Source organism: Mus caroli, unplaced genomic scaffold, assembly GCF_978045245.1.
Source record: "Mus caroli unplaced genomic scaffold, Mus_caroli_1 scaffold_7, whole genome shotgun sequence".
Lineage (NCBI taxonomy): Eukaryota > Metazoa > Chordata > Mammalia > Rodentia > Muridae > Mus > Mus caroli.
This window is the reverse complement of record NW_028227262.1, coordinates 9070425-9083225: the sequence shown is the minus strand read 5'-3', so window position 1 is coordinate 9083225 and position 12801 is coordinate 9070425. Positions and strand designations below refer to the sequence as shown.

Here is a 12801-nt window from a genome sequence, read left to right as displayed (position 1 = left end):
GTAATGCTTTTACTGTTTACAATGAACAAATAATATCAGAAAAACCTCTCTTTGCTGACCCAAGGCTCAGGGCTCCTAGAGTATGGCAGAAGACAAGAGAAGGCTCCAGGCTGACTAGAGGCAAAGTCTTACAGTGTGGCCCTGGCCCGGAACTCACAGTGCAGATTAGGCTGGTCTTGAATTCACAGAGATCTGCCTACTTTTACCTTTCAAGTACTGGTATTAAAGGTATGGACTAGCACGTCTAGATGGAGACTAGCCTGATTCTGTATTCTGATGTGTTTTGTGCGAAGAGCTTAGGAATCACCACTCAGTTACACTGTCTTTGAGTTCAGTGCCTAACAGAGTCCTTGGCTGGCCACGTTTTTTTAGAGATTGCGTATCACTCTGTACCTGAGCTTGCCTGGTGCTAGAATCTGCCTCAGCCTTTAGTGTCTAGGATTATAGACACGGTCATCACTGCCAGCTAAGGGTTTATGTGTTTGTTTTGTCAGATCTAGCTATGAGTTTATGGATTACCCATAGATATGACTTTATATAAGTGAGTGTAATGTCAGGAGCTGTTATGGTGGATTGGAAAATGAAAAACATGAATTGTGAATATAAATGTATGTGTGTATGATATACAATCATACATTAGAGTTATTCATTTCTGTTTATTTGAGACAGTCTGGCTTAGTCCAGGCTGGCCTTGAATTTGTACTTCTTTCCTCCCCTGAGTACTGAAAATCAATGATCATTATGTCCTGAAAACATGGAAAAGATTATGTGAAAGATACGTACCAGGCTCTTAACTATCAACACTGAAGAAATGCAGGGATTAGTGGGTAAATAAGCCCTTCATTCTCCTAGATAGCCATGAAAGAGTCTTTGTGGTTCTTCTTCTTATTAGAAAGTTATTAGGACAAGCTCTCATTGAGTTGCCTAGGCTAGCTTCAGATTCTTGGAGCGTGGCAGGCTAATGCTATCATGTTGAACTAATTAATAAAAGCCTTGATCTGAAAGTGCAACACAGTCTCAGTGTCACACTTGAAATGCGGGACCTGTGGAAGAAAGCAGGCTGCACTGATGCACTTCTCTCAAGGACAGTCTCTCCTTTAAAGCCTGATTGGGAATTATCGCTTATTATTAATTATGTTATTGGAGTTGTTGGGGCTGGAGAGAAGGCTCAGTTGTTAAGACCACTGGCTGCTCTTCTAGAGGACCTGGGTTCGATACCCAACAACCACATGGTAGCTTGAACAACATTGGGGGAAGAATTAGGCTGCCAGCTTGTTACTAAGAATCTATGGCTTTTCTTTGCACATAAGAATTACACAGTGTGAGCTGGGTATATTGATTGGAGCATGACAATACTCTCCCACCGTCACTCTGCTGGGACCTGGGCCCTTACATGCTTGTCGGGATTTGCAGCCCCAACATTTGATATGTATGTAGTTTTTTGTTGTAGTTTTAAAAGATGCACATACTTTTATGTTTATGATGGTTTACCTACACGTATACCAGATGTGGGCCTGGTGCCCAAGGAAGGCAGAAGAGGGCATCAGATCCCCTGGAACTGAAGTTACTGACAGTTGTCAGCTACCACGTGTGGGTGCTGGGAACCAAACCTGGCTCCTCTCCAAACATAGCAAGTGCTCTTAACTACTGAGCCATCTCTCTCTGGCCCTGTTATGTCTTCTTGGTTCTGTGGAGTTGGCTTTCTTTTTCTCTTTTGATTTTTACCTGAGCTCCTACTTGATTGGGTATCAGAAGAGCTATACTATCTTATTTTCGACTTCATATCTTGATAGATTGACTTCCATCCTTTGACTCTCCATTTGGAGACAACAGACAGTGTGAATCTTATTCAGTCAGTTGTTTGTGCTTTTGTTTCTCCAGTATTGTACTAGGAGATTGGTAGTTGACTCTTAGATTGTGTGGATTCCTTCCTAGCTTTTAATTGTTCATTTATTCCTCTCAGGAAATGTATTCTTGGATGTGAGGGCAATCTGGCTGTGACATCTGTCACCCCATTGTTCTCCAAGGTTGATTGAGCTGATCTGGCTGGCTAGGCAAGTGTCCCCTTCCTCCCTCATTGCTCCATGTGCGTCCCTCCCGAAGCTGCACGCTCAGTCAAAGAGGACGAATATCCCTGAATAAAGAAATGTATGCTTTCCTGTGTTCTTGGGTTAAGACTTCCTTCTTCATCTGTATATAGTATTCCTTCAACTGGTCATGAATGATATATCTTAACTTAGGCTTGTTTTGATCTATCCTTCCTCCATCAATTTTAACTTTCTTCCTTTACATGTATTTTTTTTTCCATGGGTATAAATGTTTACTTGCTCATGTATGTCTCATGTGTGTGCCTGTTGACCACAGAGTCACACGAGGTTATCAGATCCCCATGGAGCCGTAGTTAGATGGATTGAACCCACCATGTTCTGCATCATTTTGAAAGATACCTTTGTAGCACACAGTTGTCTAACTTTGATTGCTTGAATATGTGTTTTGTGCTTTCTGGCACTTAGGACTGCTGTTAGAAGCTGGTGCTGTTCTCGTAAGCTTGCATGGGTAGGGGGGTTGGTGTAACTGCCTCCCTTTATTTTGTGCTTTTCCGTCTTAGCTATGAATTACACACAGACATTGTTTCCTCTGGTGATATCCACCTGGAACTCAAATTCTGCTTTTGTTTGAAATCCCTTTCTTTCTCTAGATTTCAAGACTTTTCTGCTATAATTAGTTTCTCTCTGCTTTGTTGGGTTTTTTTTTTTTGTTTGTTTTTGTTAGTTTGCTTGCTTTTTGTTTTCATTTTTGTTGTTATTGTTATCTTTTGTTTTTTGGGTTTTTGTTGTTGGTTTTTGGCTTTAAGGCGTTTATTATAGAAAGACAGAAAGGGAGAAGTGTAGAGACGTTGAAGGTGGCATGGCTACATGGAAAGAGGAGGGAAGAGAGGGGAGCAAGGGAGCAAGAGAATAAGAGGTAAGAGAGCAAGAGCATCATCTTTTTTTCTCAACTCCTACCTCCTGGAATTTTTTTTTTAACCAAAGCATTTTTTATGTAAATTTACATCAGAAGTTATAGTAATCAAGAGCAGTGCACTGGCATAAAAATGGAGCTTTGGAACAAAAGTGGTCGCCAAGAAATAAAACTGAACAAATATAGTCAGTTAAGTTCTGGCAAGGACACTGAGGACACCATAAAGTACATAAAACAGAAAACTGGGTACTCGTATGCAAAGGGATGAACCTGGACCCGAATGCCGCTTATAAAACAGACTGTCTACACATAAGGCCCAAGTCCTAAAGCCACAGTGTAGGTACAAGAGATCAAAGGGGCAGCTCTTTAACACCGGCCTTCAAAATGGGAGCCAGCCTTCCCAGTGAAATAGTTTGAAACCACACGTTTGAGATCAGTGTTGATGCTTGACTGTCACAGCTGGTGTCTTTCATTCCTGATGATTCTCTTTTCTGCTTGGCTAAGTTGGGTAGCGCTTCCTTCCCACTGTTCGTTTGTTTGTTTGCTTGTTTGTTTGCTTGCTTGTTTTCAGAATCCCAGTTTCCTTCCTGGTTTTCCTTGCATGTCCCTCACTTTTTTCCTCTATCACTGACTGTCCTCCCTGAGTCTTAGAATGAGTTTACCCACTTTCTTGTACCATCTTTGAAGTCATAGATGAATGTTGCTAACTTTGAACTCACCCAGCATTTACCTGAGTCACTGTCTTGGTTTTGGGTGTGCTGTTGAGATCTCTTGCTTTTCTCGCTTGCTCCTGTGTCTGAGTTGTGATGTGTAGATTCTGTAGTTTGGTTATTTCTTTTGAGTTTACTTGGGAATCTGCTTATTCTCCAGCCTTCTCCTGAGACTTGAGTCACAGGACCACTCAGAGGAGCTAACACAGTCTTCTGGGTGAGGCTGCTACTTGATGCTCCCAGCTGGAGCTGAGGCAGGTTTCCTCTTTCCTGGGAATTGTCCTAGCTTTTCCTCTTTATTTCTCTATGGTAGTCTATTTTGTCCTAGGTAACTTTTCTTTTCTTTTCTTTTCTTTTTTTTTTTTTAATATTTATTTATTACAGATGGCTGTAAGCCACCATGTGGTTGCTGGGAATTGAACTCAGGACCTCTGGAAGAGCAGTCAGTACTCTTAACCACTAAGCCATCTATCTCTCCAGCCCCTAGATGACTTTTCTTAATGAGATCAAATGCAGGTAGCTTCTAGTCCTGCATTCTACCCAAAAATCCCCTTTATGTTTGCAAATTTTAAATTTACAATTGGATTATACAAAATATGTGTGGCAAGGTTCTGTGGTCACCTACCAAAGTGCTAACATGTGTATTAACCTTCTTTTTTTTCAAGACAGGGTTTCTCTGTGTTGCTCTAGGCTGTCCTGGAACTCACTCTGTAGACCAGGCTAGCCTCGAACTCAGAAATCCACCTGCCTCTGCCTCTCAAGTGCTGGGATTAAAGGTGTGCGCCACCACTGCCCGGCTGTGTATTAACCTCCTAAATGCAGGGTTACTAGGATTGCTTTCACCAGTTCACTGCCCAAGAAACTGTGGTTGAGGAGCACTGCTAACTCAGAATTGACCAAACCTATACAATTTCATTTTGTCTCCAGACATTAGCCAGCACGTAATTTTTACTGTGTAGTTTTTGTCATTGAGTTTCCTGCTCCTGGGGAATAGTTGTCTGTACTCCTCCTTTTCCAGTGCATTTATTGACAATTGTGAGTATAACATGAAACAAGAAAATGTTTACTATTCCTACTTTATTTCTAAAATAATTTCATAATATTTATAACAAAAAATACCAAATCTTTGTAATGGTTTTGCTTCTGAAAGGTGCATGTTTTATTTATTAATGACCTGCGTATGTGATGTGGGGATAGGCATGCCGATGTCACAGCAGATGTGTTGAGTGCCATGACACAGCAAATGTATGAGCACTGATCGGATTCGATTCTCTCCTCCCACCTCCTGGGTCCTAGAGCTGGAGCTCAGCTCATGTAGCAAGTGCTTACACCACGGAAATGTGTAAGACAGAGCACAGAGCCTGGCCCTGGTAAGCTTGATCCCAGTAGGCCAGAGGCAGGCAGATCTACAGGGTGAGTTCCAGGACAGCCAAGGCTACAAAAAGATGACTGTTGGGTCATCTTCCTCAGTGTAGTTTATGTGCTTGCTTTGGAGGTCTGTCACTCAAGCCTGCAGTTTCACTATGGATCTTGTAAGGTCAAGAATAGAGCTCCACTGCTCTGAAATTGTACAGTTCTCGGGGCGTAGATGGAGACTTGTTTGTGTGAACATCCTTGGACACCTGCTCCTCCTACCTCTCTAAATCTCCTCATAGAAATTGCCAGCCCAGGAGGACAGGGAGCAAGCAGTGTGAACAACTAGAGCATGGAGTGTGTTGGGACTTGGGACAAGTGGCAAAAACTCCCAAAGAACAGAAGTCTGACCGACACTAACTTGCCTTTTAGATGAGAAGGAGGAGGGCATTTTGGGAAGTATCCTGTTGCCTAGTTTTCAGATAGCCATGCTTACCGCTGAGGACCACATCAGTCGCAAATATGCTTTTAAGGTAAGGAAACGTGCATAAGAAGAGACATTGACCCATAAACTATTGTACAAAAGAACTCCTGGTAGCCATGTGTGCATCTAAAGTGTATTGGAGGTGCTAGAGAGATGGCTCAGTGCTAACTGCTCTTCCAGAGAACCTGGGTTTAATTGCCAGTGCCACATATAGCTCACACTGTGACTCCAATACCAAAGAATCCAGTACCCTCTTCTGTCACAGACACACATGCAGGCAAAACACTCATGCACATAAAGTAAAATTTAAAAATAGAACATAAGGGTTAGCGATGTTACTGCCCTTTTAGGAAGCACGTGCTAGCATGGCACAATGAGTCCATGGATGGTTGTGGCTAGATGTCTTCGATCTCTGTTCTCAGTTATTATTTCCTCAGATGAAATATTTGGGAAGAGTATTGGAAGCCATAGCTCTTCATTATGATATGTTCGCAGACTCTTTGGGATAGCCTTAAAGAGATTCTCAAGTACTTAATGCTTCGATCCCACCTAGTGTGGACCTTTTGCTAAGAATATGTTGCATTGGTGTTCACCGTGAAGCTAAAAGAGAAGTCAGTTAAAGAGAAATGTTTAACAATCTGCACTTGGTATAGATTTTCTGTGATGTTAGTTTGATTTCTTGTGTCTTTTGCCTGTAACAGTAGTAATCACTGTTTCAACTTTTCTTTTGTGGTATTTCCCCTAAATTCCGAGCTACTGTCTGACTGCATTTCTTGCTGTTGAGTCTGCTCCCGTCGGCATGGTAAGTAGGAGCTTGACGCTTTCTGAACTCACTGATGGGGGCGGCCAGGTGAGTGGCTTTGTTGAGTTGTCTCAGGGCAGGCACAGGATCTTCTCACCACCAGCACAGTCCTTTCACTGATCACAGATATGGGCAGTGTTCATCCATTTTTCCAGGAGTCCAGGGACTACTAATCATTTTAACAGCAGAGGACTTTAGCTTTGTCTAGGCTGTTTCCACAGTTGTCTCTGACGTCACTGTGGAGATTTGTCAGCTGTGACAGTACAGAGATGGATGAGTGTGCCTGAGGACTGTGTGTGTATCCTAAAGGCATGACGTTTGACCTTGAGGATGCAGCAGATAGCAGGATCTTGGCATGGGGAGCATGATGCCAGATGGAAAGCTCTAGTTTAGAGCCACGCCCTGCTCCACACTCTCCTCACATTCTCTTAGGCCCCAGCAGCCTTTGTTCATTTAGCCAAGTCTCTGGGTGTCTAATGGGAAACCACCACAGAATATTTAAATGGCAATGGAGACTGCTCATTCCTGGCGTCAGCCCTCTCTGATCACAGACTATTTTTGTTATCTGCTGCGTGCCCACAGCAGCAGGCTTGCCAGTGCCTTTATTTTCTTTTCCTTCTGATTTTCGGATAAAAAGAACAGTGCACTGGTCCTTCCCAGCCTCACAAACTACAGGTGTTTGCATGGTAACTTGGAAGCCTAGAAGGAAATGGCATGGGACTCATTTATCCCTAAGTGTCCACACTTATGTCTATGAAAGGCATGGACAGCATCAGCTTTTAAAACTGAGGACATTGCCACTGGGGGTCGGTGGTGGGGATGCTTGCTGTGGCTTTTCAGTTTTGTTGTTGTGTTGCTCTTCTGCATACCCTGCTTTTGTGTTGTGTTGTTTTGCACTTTGAAACCACCGGGTCTCCACTCTGGATCACATTGTACTAGAATTCACCAAGTAGTCCAGGCTGGCCTCAGACTAATGCCTCAGCCTCCCAAGTACTGTGCCTGGCTAGAAATACTATCCTTGAGTGAGAACTGTTGGTCACAGTAAGTCAGGGTGGTGAGAGCCGAGTGAGTGGAGACCCGCAGAGGTCTGAGGTACTCTGAACATAGGCTTTGTACCTTTGAGGTAGAGACACGCAATTGCAGAAGCATTCAGAGGATCAGTGATGTGCCCTGCTGAGATCAGTGTGTATACTCTCTCTAAGTCATGCCTGTGTGTTAGGTAAAGAACAAAGCGCTTCCTTGGAAATCTCGTACAATGATCCGACGAGGGTGGACTTTCCCTCTCTTTTTCAGGGCGCAGCTCATGGAGAGTGACGCTGTTGTTTTCACTCAGGCAGCCCACCCAAACATGCGGACCTATTATTTCTGCACCGATACAGGAAAGGAGATGGAGCTGTGGATGAAGGCCATGTTAGATGCTGCTCTGGTGCAGACAGAACCTGTGAAAAGGTACAGCCTAGGGAAATGGCAGTGCCTCCCACCTTGGCTCACTCCTGCCTTCAAATGCCTTTCATCATGCATGTTCTCTCAGCTGCCCCGGCCCGCCCGCCTGGCCTGGGGTGCTGGGTCAGGTGACAACCCCACCTGCACTTCTGTCCCCTCCTTCTCCCCTCATTCTCACTGTCACTACTCTGGGTGACTCTAGAATCCTCACATTCAAACTGAATGTTCTTTCTTCTTACAGAATTACCTTTAATTTCCGGTGAGTACATCTTTTTATTACCTTAAAGCTACATAGATTTATGTGCTTCATGGAAGGGCTTGGGTTGGTTATTTTTGTTTGTTTGGTTTTGTTTTTTCATTTTGTTTTTGTTTTTAAAGATCCCAAATCATAGAATTTAATTTCATTGTGTTTTTATATTGTATTGGTATTTGGGAAGTAAATAAATAAACAATAAGAAATTCTGGTGAGCTTTATTTTTGTTAATATTATCTGGTTAATTCCAATTATTTTATTAATAATTCCAGAAAATTTAAATAATCTCTAAATTACCTACTTCTTGATGAGTTGTGCCTTTCCTTTAATACAGTCGCACTAATGAAAACTGATTCTAGAGTTCTTTATTTTCTTCCCTGCTTGAAGATAACAGGCCATGTTGTAATGAGAATTAGTCTACTAGACATTCTGGCACGCCATTTTGTGTGTGTGTGTGTGTGTGTGTGTGTGTGTGTACATGCTACAGTGTCTGTGTGGAGGTAAGAGGGCAGCTTTCAGGAGTCAGCTCTTCTCCTTCCCCTACATGGTTGCCAGTAATTACACTTAGCATCTTGACCCCCTGAGCTATCTCTGGCCCAAGGTACACACTTACAGTGTGAGCATTCCTGCACAGAAGAGTCTCAAGCTTAAAGCCAGCCTGGGCTATGGCACAAACCCTGTCTCAAAAGCAAACAGACCTAATCAGAAAAAATACATTTCTGAAACTACAACAGTAGAGGTTGAATGACTACACTTTTGAGTTAGGGCAGAGGGTTCTCTATGGAGTTCTTGCTGTTCTAGAACTATTTGTCCCCACCAAATAGCTTTGAACAGACAGGTACACCTGCCTCTGCCTCCCAAGTGCTGCCTCCCAATACACTTCTTCAAAAGTCCTAGCCAGGCGTGGTGGCGCACGCCTTTAATCCCAGCACTCGGGAGGCAGAGGCAGGCGGATTTCTGAGTTCGAGGCCAGCCTGGTCTACAGAATGAGTTCCAGGACAGCCAGGACCACACAGAGAAACCCTGTCTCGAAACCCCCCCAAAAAAGTCGTATAATTTGAAGCTTTATAATGTAAGTAAATGTGTTTCTCAGTGATAATTGAGTTCACATTTTGTATAACTGCTAACTTGCACATCTAAAGGTTTTCCCCATCCTTTTAGTATGTGTGTGTGTGTGTGTCCCACTTAGAGATCAAGCCCCATGGCATTTTGAGCATACTACTTCAGTGGACATTTAATAGTCTTTTTTTTAAAGATTTATTTATGTATTTTATGTATGTGAGTACACTGTAGCTGTACAGATGGTTGTGAGTCTTCATGTGGTTGTTGGGAATTGAATTTTTTAGGACCTCTGCTCACTCTTGTCAACCCCGCTTGCTCAGGTCAGCCCCCCTGTCTCCAATCAACCCGCTCAGTCCCTGCTTGCTCTGATCCACAGATTCATTTATTATTATACATAAGTACACTGTAGCTTACTTCAGATGTACCAGTAGAGGGTGTCAGATCTCATTACGGATGGCTGTGAGCCACCATGTGGTTGCTGGAATTTGAACTCAGGACCTTTGGAAGAGCAGTCGGGTGCTCTTACCCACTGAGCCATCTCTCCAGCCCATTAATAGTCTTTTGACATGTTGTCTGAAAGACTGAATTGAGCCTTATAAGATACTTGTACTCGCCCTCCCAACCCCCATCCCTTCCCCAAGACAAAGTCTCTCTGTATAACCCTGTCTGTCCTGGAACTCTATAGACCAGGCTGGCCTTGAAACAGAGACCCCCCTGCCTCTGCCTCCTGAGTACTAGGATTAAAGGCGTGAGCCATCAATGCTACCTCTGTTTATACTATTGCTTTTAAAACCCAGATCCTCATCCAGGCCCTGAAGCATGGAGATAAAGCAGACTCTAGGGTTTTTGTTGGTGGTGACTATGCTGGAGATCATATCCCGGGCCTTGTGTGGCTAGGCAAGTGCCAGCCGCCAGCCATAGCCCTAGTCCTTGGAGTAGCTGATCACAGCACTTGGATGGTAGAGCAGTGGGATAGTTAAGTGTTCAAGGCTAGATGGGTGCATGTTTGAAATGAATAAAAGTATTTGTCTCAAAAAATGGATGGTCTGAACTGAGTCTTCAGAACCATGGAGGGGGTGGGGGGAGTGTTGTCCTCTGTACAGTATTGTCCTCTGACTTCCACACGCACACAGTGACTTATGTGTCCCCCCACACATCATGCAAATGCACACACTGATAATAAGTAAGACAGAGTTCCATTTGGTGACATACACTTTTAATCCCAGCACTTGGGAGACAAGGAAGGAAAATCTCCCTAGTTTCAGAATAGCCTGGTCTACAGGCAAGTTTCAGGACAGCCGGTGCTAGGCAGAGAAAAGAAAAAAACAAACAAAAGTAGTAATAATAATAATAATAATAATAATAGATAATAATTTGATGAGGGAGTCACTTGGACTCACATGTATCATGTACACCCACATGCAGTACTAAGTTGAGAGAAAAACAGAGACTGGATTATAACCTGGCTTCTCTTTCATCTGTACTTAAAATAATGGAAATCTAAGTAAATTTATCTTTAAGTAAAGCTTCTAGGGAATTTTATTTTAAAGTAATTTCTGTATTATATTTTTCTCATTTTTAACTTATTGCCTTTTTTGGGAGGGTTCAGTTTACAGTTGTAAAAGCTGGAGCCAGCTGTGCAGGGCACCCCTGTAATTTTAGCACCTGAGACTTGGAAGCATGGAAATCATGAGTTCAGGCCAGTCCTAGGCTGTTCAGTAAAATCTATGACCAAAAAATAATATAGATTCATTAAAACCACACATAAAAATGTGGGGTTTGAGTTAGTTCCACGATTAAGAGCAATGCCTGCTTTCCAGAAACCTTGGGTTTGCTTCCCAGCACCCACAGGGATACTCACAACCATCTGTGACTCCAGTCTCATGGGATCTGGTGCCCTCTCTGGCCTCCAAAGGCACTGTATACATGCAGGCAAAATGGCCATATACATTTAAAAAGATACAGTAGTCACACATATCAACTCATAGTGCGAGATGACAAGAGTGAGTGACTATTCTATGTTCCCATAACCATGTAGAGCCAGTTGTGTTGTAGTGTCTCCTCTTAGCCAGCAGTTACTGAGTAGTGCCACCAAACTCAGCCTGGAGTTAGCAGTCCCTGTTAGAGCATAGAGTTGTCTCACTGTCTTCTGTTCTTAGCTATTGGCATTTTTGTCCTATCCCGCTATGTTTAGGCATTCAATATTGAAAAGTATCTTATTTTTAAATTTCATTTCATAAATGCAGTGAGATGTTTTGTTTGTTTGATAAAAGTAGTGGGACCCCTTTGCTTTGTGGCCCAGATACTTAGACAGTTAGCAGGGCATATCACTTTTGGAGCTAAAATAACCATGTTTGGGGAAGATGGATTTTCCTTCTATGTTACGTAAGTGCTCAACCATGAGGGTACATCCATGACCAAGCCATGCAAGGCTTGGGTCTAGAAACACCACCAGGGTAGGTAGGAAATGAAGAAAGGACAGACAGACACTGACAGAAAAGCGGGGCTCCAGTGTGTCCACTCGTGGAGTGGCTCCAACTTCTGAAACAGCCTAGAACCTTGGCATGTTTATTATGTGCAGCACAGAGGAGAAGAGTTAGAGGTCTCAGGCTGGAAACATCTGCAAGCAAGGAGTGGCACTTGCTAGGCTTTGCACCTACTGGCCAGTCATTCGTAAACACTCGTACTCGCACACACTATCAAGAGTCTCCCTTGACCAGAGGAAGGCCTTTGTCAGTGATGTGGCCAGCTCATGTCAGACAGTTCACCTTCACTCAAGCCTTCACCCACCCCCACAGCCTGGGTTTTAAAACTCAGCTCTTGTAAATTCATAAAGGATTTCACTCAGAAACTGCAATGTTTTAGTGCCCTGGTACATAGACAGTTGTTAGCATCCTTAAAATCTAGTTCTAATACACTTTCTCTGAATAATTTCCATTTCTGTGCACATAGTTTCATCTTGTACAGCCTCAGTGTGTTTTCTGACTTTTAAACAGATTGTGGGTGTTTACCTGCATGTATGTCTGTATGCTGTGTGTGCCCCTAGTGCTCATGGATGCCCGAGAAGGCATCAGATCCTCTTAGAACTAGAATTGCACAGTTAGGAGCTTCCATGTGGGTGCTGAGTATTGAACCTGGGTCCTCTGCAAGATCCACACGTTCTCAAACCAAAGAACTCACACTCACTCTCTCTCTCTCTCTCTCTCTCTCTCTCTCTCTCTCTCTCTCTCTCTCTCTCTCTCTCTCTCTCTCTCTCTCCTCTCAGTGTTTTTCTCTTTGTGTGTATATGCTAGGCTTCCAGCCCATGATCATGCTAAGCATATAACCATCTCTGTGACTAAACCATACCTCCAACCCAATGTTCTTGTTGTCACTTGACGTACAGTAATTTTACATTTCCTATACATAAAGTAATTATACATGGGACATTTCACATGTATATACTGTGTAGTGATCTGATTGGGGTAATTAGCAGAGCTATCATCTCAGACTTTGATCATTTCTTTTTTCTGGGGGTATTAAAAATCTATACTAGTTATTTGAAAAATCATTATCAACTATAGTTGCCTTACAATGCTGTTTTGATGGAAGAAATGTCTTCTATTGAGCTCTGCTGATTATCTATCCTCTCCCTGCACTCTTCTCCCCCATCCCTCCCCTGCCTCTGGGAACTACTTCTCTGTTTTGCTTTTTGGAGGTCAATATTCTAGATTCTACATGTAAATGAGAGGAT

General features: G+C 43.1%; 1 protein-coding gene across 21 annotated transcripts in view; it reads left to right on the top strand.

Moving 5' to 3' along the window:
• Nucleotides 1-12801, top strand: part of Plekha5 (pleckstrin homology domain containing A5) — a 175746-nt gene that overhangs the window by 106198 nt on the left and 56747 nt on the right. For 14 of the 21 annotated variants that reach the window (XM_085839807.1, XM_029478785.2, XM_085839806.1 and 11 more), the window contains 3 exons: nucleotides 5457-5557; nucleotides 7644-7759; nucleotides 7995-8012. In XM_085839807.1, coding sequence (XP_085695933.1) covers nucleotides 5457-5557; nucleotides 7644-7759; nucleotides 7995-8012 — 235 coding nt within the window. The other 7 variants (XM_085839823.1, XM_085839815.1, XM_085839816.1 and 4 more) reach the window with 2 other exon arrangements.